This window comes from Varanus komodoensis, unplaced genomic scaffold (assembly GCF_004798865.1).
Source record: "Varanus komodoensis strain SLA01 unplaced genomic scaffold, ASM479886v1 scaffold70, whole genome shotgun sequence".
Classification (NCBI taxonomy): Eukaryota; Metazoa; Chordata; class Lepidosauria; order Squamata; family Varanidae; genus Varanus; species Varanus komodoensis.
In genome coordinates, this window is record NW_025336348.1 from 407,469 (window position 1) to 430,719 (window position 23,251).

Genomic DNA, 23,251 nt, shown 5'->3' on the forward strand with positions numbered 1-23,251 from the left:
CAGTTCTTTTATTACTCCAGGACGCCGCTCCTCCGGCCCTGGATATCTGACCTCGTTAGGCAGCCCTCGACCATTTGCCCAGCAGTCCCAGGCTGCAGGCTCAGCTCATACTCCATCTTTGCCAGGGAGATCCTAGACCTTGGCTTGGAAGAAGTCCAAGCCACAATGGGAATCATGCACTTGGGCCCTTTCCTTGTCATCTGTTTTCATTTTGCCGCCCTCCTGCAGTCGCTGAATCGCCGTTTCTTTCCTCCCTCTCACTATGCACATACCTGAAGAAGGCTTCTTTTGATTGTATGCCTTCCTAAACCTCAGCTCACTCCGAACTTTAGCCTGCCTTATTCCATCCCTTCAATTCCATGTTTTTGTTGTTGCTAGTCGGGAAGTCGTGTTCGACCCATCATGACCCCATGGACTACATTCCTCCAGGCCTTCCTGCCCTCCGGCATCCCCCGGAGTCCAGCTAAGCTCACGCCGACTGTCCCATCCAGCCTCCTCATCCTCTGCCATCCCCTTCTCCTTTTGCCATCTATTGTTCCCAGCATTAGGCTCTTCTCCAGGGAGTCCTTCTTTCTCAATAGGTGGCCAAAGTATTTGAGTTTCATCTTCAGGATCTGGCCTTCTAAAGAGCAGTCAGAGTTGATCTCCTCTAGGACTGACTGGTTTGATCACCTTGCGGTCCAAGGGACTCTCAGGAGTCTTTCTAGGACCACAATTTGCCTGTATTCCTTTGTCTCCTGGCCTTCCTTCCATTTCCTATACATGTCCTTTTCCCCACAGAGCATTTCTAAGCTTTCTGTGAAGCCACATGAGTTTCTTCTGTTGCCTTCTACCATTTTTCCTTGTTGGACTTGTTTGTAATTGTGCCTTTACGATTTCCTTTTTTTAAAAATTCCCACTCATCTTGGACTCCTTTTCTCGTTAGAGACACTTACCATGGGACTTTACATATCACTGTTCTGAGTTTATTAAAATTGGCTTTCCTAAAATCCAGGGTGTATTTTGGCTGCATTTGGCTTTTGCTTCCTTTAGATTCAGCAGTTCAAGTATGGCATGGTCACCTTCCGCCAGGGTTCCCATAGCCACCACTTTGTCCACTGGGTCTTCCCTACAGGAGTTCTTGCTCTCTTTCTCCAGGCTCCCTCTCTGTTGGATTCCAAGTCTAGAATGTCTGCATCTTGTGCTGGACCAGCAGGACCGAGTGGGATTCTGTTGGTGTGCCATCCATTCCAGAACCCAACTTTCTTGGCTGCGATGTTGAGGTCCCCCAGGGCGTTGGTCTTGATGGATGTCAACATCCATGTTGAGGGTGTACTTTTTGGGACAGCTCAGGACTTTGTGGAGTCCGTGACGACCTTGTTAAGCCACTCTCAACATCTTATTGTCCAATGCACCTAGAAGGGCACAATCTGGATTTGGTTTTTTCAGCTGGGCGGGGGAATAGTGATCTGATGGTAGACTTTGAATCGGCCCTGTTGTCATGATCAGACCACTGCCTGCTGAGACTGAGACTAGTGGTGACTTTTCCTATCTGCAGGGGTAGTGGGGCCATTAAGATAGCCTGTCCCCGCAGGCTGATGGATTCAGGTGGCTTCCAGAGGACTCTGAGGAATTTTCTGGCTGATCTGGCCGGTGGTCCTGTCGAAGCCCTGGTTGATCTCTGGAATACAGAGATGATCCAGGTGGTTGACATGTTCACTCCTGAGTGCCCTCCACATAGTAGACCTTGTGTGGCTTTGTGGTGTATCCCACAACTGAGAGCAATGAAATGAATCAGCGGATGGCTTGAGTGCAGGTAGAATAAAACTAGGGAATACAGTCAAGTCCTAGTATGTGCTCATAGTCAAATATATTTGGAGGCAGTGACAGTGGCAAAGAAGCCATATCTGACTCTCTCCATTCAGTTCTCCATTTGCTGGCCAGTGGAGCAATCTAGGATTGTCTGGGGCCTATTACATGCTGGCCGCAAGCACATCTTGGAACCGTCTGAGGCCCACTGTAATATGTTTTCCAGGCACTTCCAGAAGAAAATCTTTGTATCCATCAGGACTTGGACCCCAGTGTTATAGCAGTGGAATCAGGTGAAATATCCACAGCACAGTCTGGTCCAGTTGTTTTGGATCAGTTCTGGTGAGTGCAGCATAAGGATGTTGACAAGGTGCTTGGATAGTTTTGTGCAAGCATGTCCATACTGAATCCTTGCTCCTCTTGGCTAATAAAAGCCTGTAGGGAAGGAGCTGCCCGCTGGACCAGGAAGGGATTAATGCTGCTTTACAAGAAGGAGTGGTCCCTGACCAGTTGATGGGACGACTCCTAGATAAACCCAGAGAAAGTCAACCATGTTAGGCCAGTGGCAAACATTCCCTTCCTGGTTCTTGAGTGGGTGGTGGCCAACCAGCTCCAGGCACTCTTGGATGAGACAGATTATCTGGATCCATTTCAGCCAGGGCTCAGGAAGGGTTTTGGTCACCCTGTATGACCTATACTGGGAGGGAGGTGGGGGAGTACAGCCCTCATGACATTCAACTGGGACAAATGCCAAGTTTTGCACTGTGGAAAAAGAGGCCAAATACATCGTTACAAGATGGGGAATACTTGACTCAACAATACTGTGAGTGAGAAGGATCCTGGAATTGCTGAAGATCACAAGCTGAATGTGAGTCAACAATGTGATGTGGCTGCAAAAAGAGGAAATGCTATTTTAGACTGCATTAATACAAGTATCCCTTCCGAATCATGTGAAGAGTTAGTTCCCCTTTACTCAGCACAGGCGAGGTCCCGTCTGGAGTCCTGTCTGTCCAGTTCTGGGCACTGCATTTTAAGAAAGATGCAGACAAGCTGGAAAGGGGGCGACAAGGATGATTGCGGGACTGGAAACAAAGCCCTGTGAGGGGAGACTGAAAGAACTGGGCATATTTAGCCTCGAGAAGAGAAGACTGAGCGGAGACAGGGTAGCCCTCTACAAGCACTTGAAAGGCTGTCACAAAGAGGAAGGACAGGGTCTCTTCTCCATCATCCCAGAGTGCAGGTCAAGAAAAAGGGTTCCAGGAAGCCAGGTTCTGGTTGGACATCAGGAAGAACTTCCAGACTGTTAGAGCAGTACAGCAATGGAACCCATGACCTAGGGAGCTCGTGGGCTCCCTCACACTGGCGGCATCCAAGAAGCAGTGCCCAGATGTTTAATTTGGAGCCCTCCCCTGAGCAGAGGATTGGACTCAATGGCCCACTGGCTCATTTCAACTCCATTATGCTATAGTCCACAGCAAGCCCCTCTCCCTGGCCCTCCAGGCTACCGTGATGCTGCAGCAAGTACCCGGGTGGGCAGAGCTGGGAGAGGCGAACTCCCCCTTTTCACCTACCTGGGTTTCAGTTGCACCTGCTGGATTGGGCGCCTCATCCACTGTCAAAGCATGGATGGGGAGGTCTTATTGTGTACTCACCTGGTATTCGGAGACCAGAAGGCAGGCTGAGAGGGCAACCACCAAACCTTCAGGTAGGAGCAGAACACAGCTGTTAATTGGCTGAGCCTTGTCCCTTTACCTGACCAGCCCTCCACCCAACGCCATGTCTGTCCGTCACTGTGCTGATGGCTCCCCTCCACCCTGGCACGGAAAATGGCACTTGGTGCAACTGCCCATTGTTGCACAGGGGTGGAAGGCAGCACCCAGGAGCTGTCTGAACAGCTGGAAGTCCTGTGGTCTATTCCCCTGAAGGAATACGGTTTTGTGTACACACATCCAAACAAAGTGGCCAAAGAAACTCCCAGGCAGAGTGGCGATGTGTCCTCTTTCACAGAGGACAGACCTCTCTTTGAAGGGCTGCCTGATGATTCTCCTCTGTTTTGGAGGCATTCTGCATGTGAAGGGCTGTGAAGGTTAGTTCTGGTACAAAGGTGGCGACCCATCGGCGAAGAGAGCTGGGCCCTGAAGACGCCCCTCAGCAGCCGCTGGAGAACAGAGTGAGTTGATGCACGGCCACAGTCTTCTACATGATGGTGAGATGTCCTCCATTTCTATTCTACTTATAGGAGTTATTTCTAACTTCATAGCTAGACATATAAACCGGCAGATGCAAATCCGGAGCAAGTTTGTGTCCTCTTCAGTCCCCAGTTCTGGAGGATTTGTAAGTGTCTCCTGCTCCCAAAGGCTCCTTCAACCTGGGCTGGACTCTTGCTTTCATGTTATTTCTGTGTGGATTCTTTCTCTCTGCGTGGGGAAAGCACTGACTACTCCCAACAGCCTCATGGCCTCGTGGCTCAGCCTGGCCTCTTCATCAAGCCCTGGTGTTTGCATATTTTCCAAACAAAAAGCAATAAATCTAGTCTGATCAAAGGGAACATAGCAATTGTGCTAAGCATGCCAGATCAGCAGAATTTTTCCAGCCACAGTTCAATGTAAGGAGCATGTAGATCACTAGAAAGACATAATAATAAAGAGCAAGATGGGCAAAGCTCAAAGCTGTCCTTTCCTTGTTCTCTGGTGCAACCTTGTGGCCAATTTTGCATGAAGGAGGTGATGGTTCTCTGCAGAGAAACTCTGTTCCCACTTTATACTTCAGGTTGTCAGAGAAAGCCATGTGTTTGACCTGTGAATACTGTAGTACACCCGCTTTTTCTGGGGCCTACAGATTCCAAGGAATTGGGAACCATTTGTTCCTACTGGGGGAATTTGCACACTTAACATTCCTTTGCAAATGCACACTAGCAGAAGTGCACAGCAACATTAGTGCACGTTAATGAACAACTGCAAATAAACATGAATGGAATGGTGTAACTTAGTGTTCTGCAACATCAGGGGACTGGACCCGATGGACTTCTGGCCCCTTCCAACTCTTCTATTCTATGATTTGTTTGCAAATAAATGAAGCTCTTACACAAAATATTCAATTCTGGCACTGAGCTGATTGCAGAACATAAAGCATGCAAGAATACACAAAACATGGATAGGATAGGACAGATTTAATGAAATCTGTACACCATCAGTTAAAGTTGTTAAGGTAGAAGAATGTGGCAGTTTGCCATGATTTGGAGGAATCAGCTGATGCCAAAAAAGTAGAATGAATTGTACCTGGTTAATTTTTGAAGAGGCACTAATTATGCTGCAAATTGGACAGGGCAACATGGGGTATTTCTAGGAGGCATGTCTATGGTGAAACTGTAGCCATCCATGCACAAAATTTTATGGGGGAAATCCAGACAACATTCCATTTAGAATGTTCCTGTGTTTTCCAAGCACTTCCTCCATCTTTTTTTCTTACTAGGAAAAACCTACTAAGGCAAAAAAGAAGATAATACCTGCTTCATCAAGCCCCTTTCTCTTATTTATCTTAGTGGACGGACTATGAGATTTTGCCCCAGTCCTTCATTAAGAAATAGGTGCCTCGCCAGAATCTTACCTTTCCCCACATCTTTCTTGCCTTTGGACATCTGATAATCAGGACAAGCAACTTGAGAGAAGCTGAACCTTGAAAGCCTTGCCATCATCCAAAAGAGTGAAATCTATGACAGATTTAGCAAAATGGGCACTGATTACTTCTCTCCGTATTCCCAATCTGACACTTGGGGGTAATCTAAGAAACTTGCCTTTGCAGAGCTGGGAAAGATACCAAAAGGTTAAGCTTCCCTGGCTGCCTTTGGGGTGGGTCCTCTCAATCTACCATCAATATTTCTCCTGGTGGGGGCACAGGGCCTCTCACACCTGTGTGATAGGTAAACATCCGAATAGTGCAACCTCTACGTAGGGTGTTCTGGCACATGCTTTTTGTGGCAGATGTTCATGGGCTGAGCCCATGACCAATCTGTTCACGGGCTGAGCCCATGACCAATCTGTTCATGTCCCCTAAATGTTTCTTCCACCCAACTTTTCTACAGCTCCCTGCTTCTCAGTTCTCAGCTGGCAGGGCTTAATATCCATTTCTTCTCCCATTCTGCTTGTCAAACTTTGGCTTCCCTGACTGCCCGGTACCAGAGGTCCTGCCTCCTTGTCAACCTTTTTGACACTTTCACCTTGAGAATCCAAAGTGTTTATTAACATTCCATGGCACATCACCAGTGCAGCCAATATTGGAGACGGTGGGCCTTCTTCAAGATAAGATGCAGTTTTGTGTGTACATAATTATGATGCATATAATAATTATACTCATAATTATGGATGCTGAAAAAATCAACAAATTATTTGACTATACTTGGAGACTGCTTGGAGTCTTTGATCTTTTTCTTTGATGTTCTTTTTTATTTTCTTTTAGAAAGTCTTGCTGGGATTAAAGAACAATCCTTTGGGGGTATGTAGAAGAGTAAAACATCTTTAGGGTCCCCGCATACCCAAAACTCCTCAGTGAAACTTCCCCTGCACCCGCTAATGTGCAGGGTTAGGGTCATCACCTGGTATATTGGGGCATTGGCACAGGCCACAGCAACTCCTTGGGGGGCCCTGGCAGGAGCACTTGGGACAGCCTGTCCAGGGTCCCAAAACCCTGAAGCTTGGCCGGCCCAACTCTGAACCTTCTCGTGCTATGGCCCCATGGGCATAGGACAGGGGAATGCATCTCTTTTCTCCTCACCCCTCCTTTAAGCCTGCACCCCACCCCATGCCTGGGCCTAAGCAGTCCTGGTCCTAGCTAGATGAAGCCTTCAGTGAAAGCATGCCTCTGCAGATGTTTTGCAACGTGTTGTTGTGGGTTTCACTTGTCTCTTTTATCCACCTTATGACTTTGCTGTACTCATTAGGTCCTAATTAGTTTCTCAGTGCCCTATCCAATGAGCTTCCATCTGCCCATCTACCTCTTGAATTTCCTAGCATGATAGATGCAAGTGGAAGGAACCTTCCTTCCTCTGTGCCACTGAAACAGGAAGCCAGAAGAGCAAGTCCGTGGAGGGGAAGGGAACGTGGAGGGAGGTAGATGAAGGATGGAAGCAGATTAATGCAATGTTATTCTCTGGCATGGTATTTAGTCAAAGCCAGAGAACAATATTTGGGGCTGCGATGCTCAAAAGGTGGCTAAGTGTCCTTTAGAAATGGCACTCCTGTAATTGAAGGGCTGCCGGGACAGTTTTGCGTTGGAAGGTGGCCAACTGAAGAACCTAAGAAACAGAACTTCAGATAGGAAATGCTGCAGCTGCTTAACAGAGCAAGTGCTTTGCACATTGAAGGCTCCTCCAGGTAGGGCTGGGCAAGGATCCGGCCTGACATCCTGGAGAGACACAGCTGCTCCCGCAACAGTACCAGGCCAGATGTACCAATGGTGCCACACAGTCAACGGCAGCCTTCTGCATTCCCAAGTTGTCTTCTGTTTGAAGGCCGTCCTGCCTAAGTGTGGTTGAAAGATCAAGAGGCTTCCTAACCACCTAGGAAGATCTCGGCAGTTATAGGCGGCCTATAAATACATGTATAAATAAATAAGAGAGCAGGTACAAACTTTGGATTCATCCATGAGCAGCTACACCTGGGTAGACTGAGCAGACCCGTAGTGAGCGGACTGACCTGTATTTGTTTGAATGACAGCCACTATTTCTGAATTTGCAGCTTCACATATGAATGAGCACATGCAAATTTTATGCAAATCCACACCACCTTTTCTGGCCATACAGTTGTTCTTATTTGGTGATGCATAATTAGCCACCTGAAATACTTTGCATTTGTGGCAAACACAAGTCCGTGCTGGCAAAATTTCAATTTCTGGGCCAGGAAATTTAAGATTCAAGCCCATCAGAACTGAAACGTGTGCTTCAAAGCTGGTATGGGGTTGGGGAGAAAGCTCCATTTGCAGAGGGGACATGGCAGGCATGCGTGATGTGTGCTTATGCATTCTGGTGCTCAAGTAGCAGGGATGCCATAGGCAAGTTTCCCAGCTCTTCCTTTCCTGACGATCATGCAGGTTTCTCTAGGTAAAGGAGGTGTATGAATAATGGAACAAGCACATGCAGGCTCACAAATCCCAAGTATGGTTAAGGGATTGGACTGCCAGTCCTAAGTGACTGGCAAGCTTCCAAGCTCTGCCTCCTATCCATCAGCCCCCTCATCCTCACACACTGCTGTGTGACCCAGTTGTGCCTTCTATTCCAGGGTAGACCAGGTAGGTTGGTAGGCAAAAGGTAGACCAGAATCTACCAGTAAAGCCCTGTAGGATTCTCAGTACAGCAGCAATGGTCTCCAAATCCCACAACAGTCCAAATTAGACAATTACAATCCCTGCTCAGTAGTAATTCTGATGTCCCAGTAATCCACAATATCCCCAAGATAATTCTTTCCTGCTGCCCTTGCTGTGTGGGGATGCCTCTCTTTAGCACTGGGCAGAAAACACTTCTCCCCACAAAATCTGGAATGACATCTTTCCTGAAAACAGGGGCAACTGAAACTGAGGAAGGTGATGTCTTTAATATCACAATGCCAAAGAAGGGGGCCTCCTCAGGAGATGAAAGCAGCTGGAGCAGATTTTTGGGTAGCGTGGAGAGAAGAAAGTCTCACTGCAGCGGTGGCTTTCTGGTGCTGCAGGGTTTGGTTTAACCCTCTGCAAGATACCATGTACATGGGAGGCATAGCATAATTTGTAAACAGATTCAAAAGTCCTTCTGTAGGTCTAAATGGACTCAAGAACAAGCACGCTGCTTTGCTCAAGCTCTGCTATTTTCCTAATAGTTGGGTTATCGGAATGAAGCACAAAACAGATTACTAGCTCAACTACCGTATTTTTCGCTCTATAAGACGCACCTAACCGTAAGACGCACCTAGTTTTTAGAGGAGGGACCCATGGAAAGCTTCCTGATAATCACAGGCACATTCCCCATCACTTCCCCATGGTCTTCATTAAAAGACGGGTTGCCATTTGAAAACACACACCGACCTGTGATTAACAGCTCTCACCTGCGCCAGAGGAGGGGGGCGGAGCAGGGCGCGCCAAGCGTGTGCTGGCCAGGTGTGGTGCAGCCGGGCCGGCAGCGTGCCAGCGGTGGTCTTCTGGGCGGCATGGCGGCAGGTCTTCCCGGGAGGTGGGGGTGAGCAGTCCATCTCTCCGTGCGGCTGGCGGGTTAAAGCCCGCGGATCCTCCTCCTCTGTACCGCTCCCCCTGAGCGGCACAGCTCTCGCCTGTGCCGGGGGGGGGGGGGGGGCGGAGCAGCGCGCACTGAGCGTGTGCAGGCCAGGTGGTGCCACGTGGTGCAGGCGGCCGGCAGCGTCCCGGGCGTTGGGCACACACACACACACACATTCGCTCTATAAGACGCACAGACATTTCCCCTTACTTTTGAGGGGGAAAAAAGTATGTCTTATAGAGCGAAAAATACGGTACTTGCATTCTGCAAATTAAAAAATCAAGTTTCTCAAGGACTGCCCTATTTTAAAAGGACAGAGGAAACCAAGCAAAAATCAGTGCCACCAAAAAGCTTTTGTATGCTTACCTCTGCACCCCTCCAAAATAAGAAAGTGTGGACTTTTAATAAAGAAATTTTTATTATGTAAATAGGAATGTAATTTTCATCATTCTCATTTATACTGGAATCTCTGAATTGGACAAATAATATATAATTTCTGTACCTACACCCAACAAAACATCATCTATTTACATTCAAGTTTGTGAATTTTCTTCAAGTTCCATATCAAAACGTTTTGGCTGTGCTCCAACCTATGCAGCCACATGTTCAAGACAAGGAAGACGAGCACCCCGGTAGATGTAAAAGTTTTGCTGCAACTGCTTGGCAGCAGGAGAGAGAAGCCATTTTCAAACTGAAAAGGAGAGTGTCACTGCTGAAACTTCTACATCTTTGGTTGCATATATACTTCTCCCCTACCACACATACACACATGACGCTTTCTAGATTTCTGCATGTTATCAGATCTGCAGACTCAAATCTTCCATCAAATCCTTCCACAAGGGTCTGAAAATGACTCATTACTACTTGCTACAGCGATGCTCATCTTTCTTAGTACCACACTGAGCATCATTTGTGGGTGGCGGCCTCTCTGTAATACTGTTGGTTTTTTTTTTAAATTTGAACTCTACCCAATACAAAGCCTTGACTTTATCTTCATTGGCAGCTGGGATTTCAAGGAACGTTGGACAGCAGATCTCCATCACCACTGTTCCTAAAGCATCAAATGTTGACAGCATCTGAACCAGTTATTTTACCATAATTGTATCCAGTAATTTAAAATAAAAGTGTACAGTAGAAAAATATTCAAGAGCTCACCAACATAAAAATACTTTAACATGCACCTACATCCAGGTCATCCAGTTCACGTCGCCCATCAGTCTCACTGATTCCAAAAGCAAATGTTGCTTTTTGTCACATATTTGGCAATAGTGTGGAAACCAGCTCTTCCATGATGAAATGAGAGATTAAGGTGTCTCAGTTGTATTCCAGTTGCGTTATGAACACCCTCCCTCCCTGCTGAGAATTAGCAACATCTGCTTGTGGATCTGAGTTAGATTTTATCCTAGCTTCATAAAACACAAGGCAATGTCCCAATAGCCAGTTCTGGGGAGTGGCTGCCCGTTTCCATTCCTTCCATGGGCAGATGTTCTTTGAGTAGCAAGTGGATTCTATAGATGGTTCCTTGGCTCTTATAAAACCAGATGGACAACACACTGACAGCCTCGCGGTGTTGCTGCCCTTACTAGATGGGGTGCTGCTGAGTTAAGAAACAAATCAAGGCTTTGCCGTCCAACAGTTTGAAGAGAGCTCAAATGTCCAGTGGAAGCCAAGCCACGCCTTCATGTTGTAATGTCTCTTGTACACGTGGGCTGAGAACCAGTGGTGGCCTGCTGGCCCGGTGCCCCTTCTAAGTCAGATTCACGTATAAAGATTACTGCATCTCCGCTTACATTTATTAGGCACTGTGCCTGCAACGACAGAAGGGACATCCAGTTATGCATCTGTGACATGCAATTCCCTTTAGGGTCATGGATATGCAACTGACAGATTCCCATCCTGTATACAGAGTCTGGTCAGTTCCTTCCTTCTCCCTGATGCCAGAAGCAGCCTGGTGCTGCCCGAGTAGCTGCAGCACTGCTGGCAGGGAAGGGGTCCTCTGCAGATGGGTGGAGAAGCTGCCAGAACGGGTACTATCCTCACTCGAGGGCTTCTGATGCCGTGGGTTCTCTGCTAAGGGCTCCTGTGCAAAGTGGCTCAGAGAGAACAAATCTTCCACTCCTTTCCGAAATGTCTATGTAATTGACGACTACCACACATCCCTCCTCACTTTTACCTTGTTTCCTTTCCTAGTTTAAAGATTAAAGAAGTCAGTGTCCTTTCTGGACTCTTAATGCCCTAAGCTATACACAGTATTGAAAAGGCCTCTCCAGCCTAGCATGATAAATGCAGTCATTCGTTTGTTGCAAGGGCCTCAAGGTTCTTCCACCCTTTAGGAATCTTTGGTCACGAGGAAATCATATTTTTCCAAAGCCACAGTATTTGGCCGCTGGCAAAAAGCAATCCTATCTTCCCCTTCTATTTCTTTTGACTTCAAACACGCAAAAGATGACCCAAACTGTATTCCTCAGTTAAGAATGCCAGAAACTATGAAGAACTGCAACAGCTGGGGATTAAATGTAAAAGCCCAGTGGCTTTTAAACATCAGAGCCCAAGGAACTGGTACTACACTTCAAAAGTATTAAACCAAATTTAGGTTAGGCTTACATACTGTGGTCTTTCTATGGGCAGTACTGTTAGCTCTTGGAATTTCTAAGGATAAATATGGGCAGGGATAATTCTTCCTCTTCTTCTTCACTCCATGCTAGTAAATATTTAAATAGCCTTCTAGATCTACAGGGACCATCTTTTTTAGTTTTTTGTATTTTACTCAAAGGGAAATGTATGACCCACTGTCAAAGTCAAGTGGAACTTCGGTAAAGTATTGGTGTGGCCCTTAAATGTCTGATGGCTATAAAAACTGGCACCCCCATCCACTGGAGCCCGACAAAGCAAGAGGGAATGGATGACCCGACAAGGACTCCCTATGCTTTCATTTGTATGTCTATTTTCTGCAAATCCATTGGAAACAGGAACCTGTCCCACTTACTTGTGGAACTTGCAAAGTGTTATGGATCACTGTTTTGAGCCAGGAATGCAGTTCTTGGCTTCCGGAATTAGTTAGAATGGAGCCCTCACCGAGATGCCAAGAGGAGTTGCTCATGGTGGCAGACTTCTCTCATCCTAGACTGCTTATACACAGCAAGCGCATTTACCTGGTTTTTGTTTGGGTTCTCCATGAACACACACTGCTTCATGATATAGGAGACAACGGCATTTCCCCCAAGAGCTGCCACATGAGCCCTGACCATGGCGAACACTTCAGCAACGAATGCATGCAGGAAGCCGCTCACGCCACCCTCCTGCGAGGAAAAGGAACAAGAGGTGACCACACACCTGCACAAGGAACTCCGTGATTTCAGTTTGCCATTCCTCTGAGTGAGTGAAAGCTAAGCACTCGTTTCAAAAGAGCAGCCTCTCTTCTCTCACAAGTGGTCCTCTAAAAGATTGGTTGGAGACTTATGCACAGTTTAAGTACCACTAATTCAATCTCCAAACAGAAAGAGCCTGATTTACCAGCACTGCAAACAATTAAAATCACAAAGAGCATCCAAACCGATTACATTAACAGATGGACCACAGGATATTCCTGCTTAGCTTTCATAAACATTTGCTGTGGTTGCTGTTTTACAATTGTGCAACTTAAGATCTGTTTGCAGAAACCAACGACAGTTCAGGGTTAATAAAGAATTTGAAACATAAATACAGGATCAACACTTGGGCTAAGCTACTGGAAGGAGAGTTGCTTAGTCCAGCTTGCTAAGTACAGGAGGCAGTGGCAGGGAACTTGCAGCATACAGATACTGTTGGATTGTAGCTCACATGATCCTGGATTATTCACCATGCTGGCTGGGGCTGCTGGGAGTTAAGAGTCCAACACTGGAAGGTGCTGTGTTCCCCACCCTGGTCTGAGACGACCATTTCTCAATTTCAGGATGTGCACCCCCCCCGCCCCGGAACAATCTAGACCAGAGAAAGGTGAGTGATGTGAGGTGCTGTGGGGGCAAATGACCCCCCGCCACTGGCCTGCTGTGGGCTTGATGATGCCGGAAGGCATATGGCTCTAACGTCAGCACCCTAAGGAAGCAGCCATGCTCCTGACATGATTGCTCCTGCCCTGTCTGAAGCATCAGGAGAAAGACGGGGCTCTTCCACCCTGAGCCTAGCCCTTCCACATGCCTCCCCCACTGGGGAAGCCACAGGGTGAGTGGCCAACCCCCCCACACCTATCATTGACTGTGGCTATCAGAGTCGGTCGATGTTTGCCCACCCATACCTTTCCACCCTGGAGAGGACACAGCTTGGACTAACCCTCTGGCCACAGTGAAGCCTGTTTTTTTGGGGGGGGGAGGGGGAGGTTTGCTAAGTAAGGGAATTGCCTTGATACCTCCAGTCGGTGCCCAAAGACCCTAACATTCCCCTGTGCAGTGCTTGCCTTCCCATCACAGGGCCAGACTGTACATGGGGGAGCCCCATTTGGCAGTGCTGATGACAGACTGGAGAGGACAAGGGGGTTCTGCCCTGAAGTCCCTGACAGTCTCTATGCCAGAGAGGGGCGCCAGACAGGCACCCCCCGCCCCCCACAGACCAGATGAGGCCTGCAAGCCTCATACAATAACTTTCATAACATTTTGCATAAAATAACTTAAAACTACTTGTTTTCCTAGACTTCAATTGAGAATACCTCCTTCAAAGGTGATCTACCTGAAGAAAGTACACCAACCTTCAACTTTCCATAATGACTCAATTTACAAGCTCCTTGTTCTCTTGTAAAAAATACTCCCTTACTTAATCAGATCGTGGAGTCAAATGCACCTCAATGACTCCAACTGTACTTCGTCTGAATACTAAACTGCATCCAGGATTGCATGCTAGAGTACAAGATACAGAATGACAGGGCTTGTACAGTCTTGTTACTTCCACTGGTGCTTGGAAACTCTTGATCAGATACCACACACTTTTCGTTTAATTTCACAATCTTCTGGAAGTGTGAACAAAAGGCATACTGATTGGTTGACCAGTCCAAAGCAGCTCTGCCACCTGCAGAAAGCATCAAACCCACCTGCAAGACACTGGGCAGCTACTCAGCAAGTCGTTGCCCCATGTGGCGCAGCCTTCCTTATGACTGCAGTGCCCTCGGCAGCGCTGATGCTCGCAGTGGCCGCTGCTGTTATGCCGCTGTCACTGGACTACAGCAATTCTACTAAGCTTTCTGCTGGTGTAATGTCGGTGACGACCCCTTCTCTTCTTATAGCCATACCTTATCTTGACAGGCTATTTGAAAACTGCAGCTGGTTTAGAACATGGTGATTAGAGTAATTTTTGTTGTCAATGACAGGAACGGAGAACACCTGGTGGGTATGGCTTTCACTGGTTGTTTTTTGGCTTCCATACAAAATTCAAGGTGATGTTCACTTATGATCTGGTGCAGGATACTGGAAAAATGTCTTCTTCCATATATGCTCTTCTTCTGTTTAAGAGTGGTTGTGTCAGATCTCCTTGTGGTCCTTCTATCTTGTCAGGCTGGCTGACCACTTCTGAGTAAGGCCTTTCAGTGGCGCCTCCAACTTTCTCCGACGACTGCTCCCCTCCGTACAGGAGACCCTGATAGCCCTTTCCAAATGGGCAGCTGACCGCTTTTAGCATTAGTGCGTCTTTCAAGATGCTCGCACTGTTTCTGCCCTGTCCTGTCCTGTTCAGCTGCCATATTTCATGTGGCGTAGCCCACTTTGTATCCCTCTTAGAGAATTCTGACTGAAAAGCAGGTTACAGAGCTCCTAAACAAATATTAATTAAATGACCTGCTACATCTGTATCGAGCACCTATTGCTTGAATGTTTTCTGTGATTAAGGGACTTTCATCTCTAGCTGCACTGGCAGCAGTGGACATGGCTAGACCACCACACTCCCGCTCAAACACACGCCTTTAGGCACACCCACACAGCTGCTGGCTGGCCATGACATGAACTGCACTCCACCAACTCTAGAAGGCACCAGATACGTGAAGGTGCTACTGAACACAAAGCACCTTTGTGGACTGCATCCTTTGTGCATGCAAATAAGAGCTGAGAAATGTCAGAATGGTCCCTGTTCAAATGAGATCAACCTCAACCTCTCATTTTCTGTTAAGTGCTGATTTTTTCCCTATCTGTTGTATACAGTATACAAAAATCTAAAATCAGCTGTGCTACCGATGACAACCCTACAAATCTCTGTGTAGAACTTACCTCGCGCAAAGAAGTGGTTTCTCGTATAAAAAACATGTTGATTATTCCAAGGTATTTCGTTATTTTTGCCCCAGGGATAAACGAAAGTGGCGTCATCTTAACAACTGACACAGTAGAATTAGCACCTGATGGACTGGAACGGTTGCGGGATTGACCTTCTGTCAATGGACTTGGCTTGTCAAGTGATATGGCTACACGTGGCAGGAAGAAAGAAAGAAAGATAAAAAAATAACTACTCATGATACGGACATACATTTTGGCAACTCCAACAGAACAGCCTTTCTGCATGGTTTCCAAATAGCTTGGTGACAACATTCAGCTGCCTGTGATGCTCAGCCATAGAAAAGAAATAACCATGCAGCACATGCAGACAAGATACAGAAAGCTCGGATGGGATTTGCATTGGAAGAAGAATAGCATTCCTGCAAAGGAAAACACTGAGGCCAGCAGCTGCACATACAAATGATCAGTTATAAAGTGAAGACATAGGAAGTGGGAAGGGGGGAGTGGCTGGGAAAGGTGACATAATTTGAGAATTTTTTTCTGCTAGAGGAAACAACAAAAGTCTACAGGAAAGAGTGTGAAAGTTGACATGTTTCTCCAGTCCAGCATTTTTCAAATTTTGGATAATTTCTTCATTGTTGTCAGCTTCCAGCTAAATCTTCATCTTGAGTAACCAAAGCAAAACAGTCATACCTGCAGCCATTGAACCACTTGTACAAAAATTAAAAACACACCACTTTCTGATTACTCCCACAAATCCATGCAGGCAATTCTTGCATGTAATGAATAATTTCAATGATGCAGACATACACTTTCTGCCACACTGTGTATGCATACATTTTTGTTGCACAATTCACAAGCCTATTTATCATCTATGTATTGACTGGCAAATTAAGTTTCTGGAGCACTGAGCAACACGCTCCAAATTCAGCCTGGCATTAATGTTTTTAGAACAGACGTTGCGTGTCTGCAGCTTTCACACTCGGACACTGATTTTGCAATGCCACTACTGGGTAGGAAGCTCCACCCTTTGCCACGGAGAGATCAGAACTATGCTTCCAATGATCAGAATGTGGTAGAAATGGCCGCCTACTTGTCTTAATTGATCCGCGTCTTATGGTCTGAGCTTTCAGTTTAATGAATTCTATCCAGCTGTTGCATCTGTCTGCAAAGGAACTGTAATCAACTGACGCTGCTGGAAACACAGACAGAAACACAAAAGAAAAAAACAAAGAAAAAATATGGATGATGCCCCTTTGCTCATCGTAGCGCTCCTTCTGATGAACCGGTTATCTGTATCCAGGAGTAATTGGCTTTCCTCTGGTGTTCAGAGACAACTGGAACTCTGCTCTAACAGTGCTCTGCCACGCTGGTTAGAGAAATAGCTTAGTAGCATGCCTACCTGGAAGCTCATCACCAGAAAGGTCCGTACGTATTTTATTCCATCAACTTCATCTAAATATCAGAGAATTCTCAAGCGTACTGGTCATCACAATTCTGAGACAGCAGGGAGCTTGGCGGTGCTTTCAAAGAAGCCGTCTGCCAATTCGGATGGCTCCCTGAACTCTAGCCAGCATCTCTGAGGTTCACAATGTGTGGAACCATTGAGAAGGCTTCTGCGGGGAAGCACCGATGGAGATTTGTACCATGATACCTCGCTGGCAGCAGGATGCTGTGAGAGTTCCCCCCACACACACACTCGTACCAGAGGAGTCACTGGATGGGTCCCACGCAAATTGCCCACGGGAGTGGACAAGGGTGCCAGTGATGGGGAAGAGCACGCTCACTGCTCCAGTGCCTTGGAGGGCCATTGTAACCGTGCAGTTCATGGCAACAAGGTGTGCGCGTGCCCCAGGAAGGATGCAGCGATTCCTAAACTCTGACGCTGTGTGTGACCCTGGCCTGCATGAGGCCACTAGCAGCCCACACGTTCCTGTGGGAGATGGCCTGAGTTCTGCTGACCAATGTTGTGCCCCTATAGCAGCTCAATGATGCTGCAGATTTGGGTAAGAAATACATCATGAAATGATCTGAGCTGGGTCAGTATGAGACCCTGTATATGATGCGAAGCATCCAGGAAAACTGCTCTTGCGAAATCAAGTGAGACATCAAAAAAGCGACTGTTGCAGCCTGGCCAGTGGGACAGAGCCGCTCGGCTCTGTCCCCCACACAGCAAAAAATCCCAGGTGCATTTCAAAACAAAACCCAACCCACCTGGCACCTGGCTGTGCCAATGAAGATGCTCCCATATTGTTTTAATACTCCTAGGATGCAGTGCAGCATACCTGATCACACTCCTGCTTAAGGATAACATAGAGGTATTTTTAAAAACTTATGATAGAAATGACGTTCCTGCTCCTTAAAACTCTTATGCAGCAATGGCAAAGGCCTGTAAAAGATGTGTCCTTGCCACTCAAAACCCATGAACCCAAGCTTCAGTCCCAAAGAAATGTTTAAAGGTTTAGAACTGCCTCTGCCAAGATGGTAGTACAGATAAAATACATAGTCTGCCAGTCACTTTGGTCTGCTGAAGCACTCCTCCCACCACTCAAATTAGCTACCCTCACAGTCAAAACTGAAGGGTTGGTTTTGCCCTGTCACCGAGCATCCTCGGGCAATCACATGGAGTCCATGCCAGCATGCACTGTGGATGTGTTAAGTGACCTCTACTTCCTCCCCTTCCCATCCTCCACAAACACAACCAGCACCACCCTAAGAAATTCAACATAACCTTTAAGCAAGATAAAAATTAAACCACCAGTTCTGTTTAAGAAGAGAGAGACAACTTAGGTTTTCCTGCTGTTTCCAAATCTAACTATCCTTGGCATATGAAATATCTTTAATGAATGCATCTGGATATCAATAAGCCACATCAGAGCATGCATTCCAAGGTAAATGGTACATACTTCCTGAATACCGAAAGTTACATCCCTAGTGTACCCTAATAGTCCCAGGAAAGCATTTACTGTTCTGGCTTATAGCTAAATCAAGTAAACTCACCTCTTTGGGCAGCTGGTATACCTGTGTGGGAGCTTGCATTCTCCAGGTCCTCTAGTAAGACAAAATGAATTCCACTGATGTGATATAGGTAACAATAGCTATATTAATACAGATTTGTTTGATGCCAATTGTCAGTGAGCAATCTAGCAATATCCTTTTGCCGTGTTCTTCTGTCTTCCAATGCACACGACACAGTTTTGCATGGTTTTGTTATTAGCTGAAACATAATGCAGTAAATAGTGTACTACATTCTAGACTGAGTAGGCAAAAATCTACAGATATCACATTTAAAGTCTCACCTCTGTGTTCATGCCCTTCCATCCTTATGGTGAAAAGTTATATTTTAGAAAGGCAGATTCTGGCACCCTGTTTGAAAACAGCATAATATTTCCAAATCTGAACTAAAGTTACCAAAAGGAGAGGTGTGTGGTCTATGAAAGCATCTATCTTTGCTGCCTAAGCTCTATGACTACATAGCAGATAAATATATAGAGCAGCTGTAAAAAAGTAGTATTAATGGCTAACATACAATGAGGGACTAACAATGGTGGAATGCAGTTAGACTGAGAGGCTAATGCACTTAGCAGAGTGTGCAGGTGTTAATTACTGGACAGAAAGCGCTACAGAATGATACACTAAATTCAGGTGCACATAAAAGCAGAGTCCAAGTTTTCATTTAAGATCTTGCAAAATGTTTGTACAAACACTGCTGTCCAAATATTGGAAGATTTCATTGTTTAGGCAACTTAGCAACTGACCTCTCTGCATGAGCCAAGACAGAAGCCAAGAGGAAAGTCCAGCGGGGTCCTTGGGATAACGATCTGAATTGAGCCCTATGCTGCCACCTGCCAATTCCTGTTCTAAATCATGAAACAACAGGAAACATAAGCTGGCTGCTACAGGAAGTGGCATTACTTTCGGTGTCATCTAGTGTGAAGATGCACATTTTCTTTGTTGCCTGGCCCTAAGGGGGTGGTGGTAAAAGTTCGTGAGTGTAAGTGAGATACCTCATTACTGAGGCCTATGTAGACTTTCATTTCTATATGCAGTAGGGATCACGCCAACTTCCCAGCCCAACACCAGTATTGCACTGCAATGCTGCATTTGCACAGGGGCGTATGTACAGAAAGCCCAACACGTGAAGGGTTCAGCTGTGCTATCTGTGCCACACACAAAGAGGAGGTATAGATGGCGCTATGTGCTGGCCATTAGGCACACAGTTCCTGTGCAAAGCGTGACCTTCAATGTTTGCAGGTCAAACATATGCAAGGTGGGCTAGGGATATCCTGATCTCTCACCATGCTCAAAAATGAATGTAAACTTCCGGCTTTTTCAAGGTTTAAAATGTGATTGTCCCTAGCTAACTCTTTGGCCCAAGACATTTGCTTATCCTATATGAGAAACAGACATGTTGATGGATACCAACACTTGCATCTGGTGAAAATGAGGGTGAGAGTTCCATAGACATTTCTGGAGTCTGATGCTAAAAGGGCTGGGGGCTACACTGGTTTAAAAAATGGGAGGCAGCCACAGTTTTGAAAGAAAAGCATGTCTCCAAAGATTGTGGCTCTTCATTTGATCACTAGAACCACAGTGTATGCTCCATACAAGATGGGAAAACACTTATTATGGTCCACCTTCTCATACCCATGCAAGGTTTGGCTCACTTGGCCAGAAATTTCACATAATTTCCACCTTACTCTTATGGCCAGCCTTCATCCAGCCTATGTCAGACTAAGCAGAATGCCACCCACTTTAAAAAGAGGACTGACAGGGAGAAATACAGTCTGTTCTAGCTCTGGCCTCTTCAGGTGAGAGAGAAGGAATCAGGGTCCCTTTTGTCATTTTTGGTGGGCTGTCCTGTAGGTCACAGGAGCTCTGCAAGGCTTTAGCTGTGTGGTGACAAAATTCATCAGTGCCTCTGGTCTTTTCCCAACCAATCACACATGCTCAGCAGCAGGGCTGTTTCCTGTTCAACAGCCACCCCACCTCATTCCTCCTGCCTGCAGAAGGAAAGAACACAGACTGGAAAGAAAGATTTTCACAGGTGCATGAAACTGGCCCACTGATTAACTGGTGGGGGCATTTTAGTAGCAAAGCAATGGCTGTACCAGTTAATGTAAATCAAGTCATGTAAATGGCACTTCCCAAATGTTAAGTCTGGGGTGCAGTTCCCCTGCCCCTAATTGTAAGTAAAATTCTTTTCTTCTCAAAACTTAAATGAGAAAGCAAGTGTGCAGAACTAACTATTCCTAAGTATACTGAGTATTAGGAGCCAAACTAAATATTTGTGAGCTCTATCAATGTGCTTGAGAATTGAAGCTTTTAAATGAAGTTTCACAGAACTTGAAATTGTCTTCCAAGGGTGCAGAATGCAAGATTCCTAAGTTTTCTGTGTGGTTATCCAGTCCCTCTATTTCACAGCTTCTGGTCATATTAATTTCCCATATGAATATCCATTACATTCTTATTTGGCCATAGCTGCTTTTTCCTCCTATGGAAGCTGAGAATCAAAGCATATTACTAAGAGCTCACCACCACCACAGTTCATTGCTTAATTTTTGTTACAAAGTCTACATTTAATTATTTTCCCTACATATATTATCTCTTTTTTCAAACAAGACCTTTAATGTTAGTTTCCCCTAGGTATCAGGTTCTCTTTCGTCCCTGATTAAGACTTGTTCTAGAAGCTTAGCAGGAGGTACAATCATTGTTAGCCATGTAATTTATTACTCAGGCCCTTGTGGAAGAAACCCAGGCTAACAACAGAATGACCAAAAGGCCCATCACAACTGTTCCTGGCATTGGTGAAATGTGCACTGGATGGCTTATTATACTTGGGGAGTGGGGAGTTGATATGGATCTAATTTTGTATCTTCATTTCTGTACCACCTTCTTGTTTCAAAAACAAGACAAAACAAAACAAAAAACCCCTATATACACATTGTGCATCCTGTCAAAAGAAATAACATTTTACTTTGTTCAAAACTCTGGTTTAGCTGAGTTTACCCTCTTACTTTTATTGAGCTCTACATATTCCTTAATTCTAAACATTTTTGGAACTTTTTGCTAGTACATATTTATAATGTGTTCTATGTGAAACTCATAATGTAATAAGTTGTCAAGTAACGAAGGGTGGTTGGAATGGAAGTCCTTACCCTAACTAGGATGCTTTATTTTTATTTTATTTATTTATTTAAAACATTTTTATGCCGCCCCCATCGCAACAAAGCCTCAGGGCGGCTCACACATGCATTCCCCGTAGACGAAACCATAATGGTGCAGGCCGCTACAAGGAACGAACAATTGGGATGTGAAGCAGCAACTGGAAAATTGTCAAAGAAGTACGTTTGTACCACAAGAACAGTCAGACGCAGGGGTGAACCAGAGTCAGTTATGGGAAATGGCAGACGCACACCACAAGCAATGACAACCCTGAGATATGACATCAATGTTGAAAAAATAGGGACTCCTGTCACAGAGTGTCAGCCTCATTCTGCTCTCCAAGATGCTGATCTGAGCAGGCACCATAAAAGCAAATATCGAAGCACAAATGGGGGGGGGGGGGCTTTATCCGAGCTGTGATCCATATGAATTCTTCATTGTATTCATTTCACACAACTGAATACACTTCTCTACTGAGACTCAACTATATTCACACTGAGAAATGGCCTGCTGGACCTTTGTGAAGGAAGCTCATGCTGGATCAATTGGAATGGAATAGTACTGGCTGCTACAAGAAATGGTACCAAAACACTAAATTCAGGTCGTACCTTTTGCTAGCCCCCAGCACACTCAGTACATCTTCGCCAGCATTACTTTGGTTAAGCCCTTCAGGCTTTAAAACTCAAGGCCTGTTCGCAACCACTTTTTCTGAGAATACAGCAAAGATTAATGTGGGGCTTTTGAACAAACGCTTGCATCCCTGGATGCTTTACCAGAAGCAGAACGTGAGGGCTGAACCGGGCTAGAGAATAGTCCAGCAGCATCATGAACCTTTCCTAATGGCAGACAGTATTTTCAGCATGCAGGCTGCTGGGAAGAGGGTGGGGACCCCAGTCTGCTGATCAAACCTCAGGAAGAACCACACTTGGGTCCTGTGGTAAATGCAAACAATTCACAAGGCCATGTGGAAGGCAGGTAGCCAATTGTCCAAGCTGTGAGTTTATTGCAGCAATCTAACAAAGAAGGAAATGATTAGGGAGGATTTTTTCTTCAGGAAGAATACTCTCTTTTGGTATTATTACATTTATACTGGACCCAACAGATGTTCAGTAAACATATAATACATCATTTCTATAGACTAATATACCTTGTGTCTGAAGTTCAACAGACGTGAATTACTACGTTCACATGGAAAAGCAGGGATCATAAAGCAATCACATATATTTTCAAAAGAAAGAATTCCCTTCAGGAAATGGTTAGTTTAGAAACAAATGTGTCTAAAAGCAAAGAGATGAGCCTGGTGAAGCAACAGTCCCTGGAGTTTCCTGTAGTTCACAAGATGACATCCCTGGTTGATGCTAAGCACAACAATTGCTGGCACGGGAGCAAACCCCCCTCTACTGGCCAAAGCTGACTTTGCAGACACAGCTTCTTGACATGCAGAAACAGGCTGTGCTGAAATAAACCGAGTTAGCACTGAAACCCTTTCTGGAGGAAGACGCGTTTGCAGGATGAGGCTAAGCTACTTCTTTGTTGTATAAAAAAGTGTCAATAAGGCTTAGGGTTACCTTACTAATGAAACTGGCAAATTAATAATAGTGCTGCCTTTGGTGAACAGAAACCTACCAATGAGATAAGAAAACCAGTGTTCATGTAGTCGAAGCCCTATAGAAGTGAATCATGCTGTGAGTGTGTTGCCCCAGAAGCAATTCTATTAACATAAACTGTAAAGCTTCTGCATAGCCCGAAGTGCCTGATCCTGCCTAATCTTGAAAGCTGAGCAGGGTCAGGCCTGGTTGAAATTGGGATGGGTGGCTTCAGAGAGCTTTGGCTA

The 23,251-nt window shown here is 45.8% G+C and overlaps 1 protein-coding gene across 19 annotated transcripts in view; it reads right to left on the minus strand.

Annotated features, from left to right (window-relative positions):
- Positions 1–9,424: 9,424 nt before the first annotated feature.
- C2CD5 (C2 calcium dependent domain containing 5) overlaps positions 9,425–23,251 on the minus strand; it is a 99,573-nt gene continuing 85,746 nt past the window's right edge. For 11 of the 19 annotated variants that reach the window (XM_044452219.1, XM_044452216.1, XM_044452215.1 and 8 more), the window contains 5 exons: positions 18,253–18,303; positions 16,346–16,447; positions 15,250–15,440; positions 12,178–12,324; positions 9,425–10,833 (listed from right to left, as the gene is read on the minus strand). In XM_044452219.1, the coding sequence (XP_044308154.1) occupies positions 10,705–10,833; positions 12,178–12,324; positions 15,250–15,440; positions 16,346–16,447; positions 18,253–18,303 (620 nt within the window). In that variant the 3' untranslated portion in view covers positions 9,425–10,704. The remainder of the gene's footprint in view (positions 10,834–12,177; positions 12,325–15,249; positions 15,441–16,345; positions 16,448–18,252; positions 18,304–23,251) is intronic. The other 8 variants (XM_044452222.1, XM_044452218.1, XM_044452217.1 and 5 more) reach the window with 2 other exon arrangements.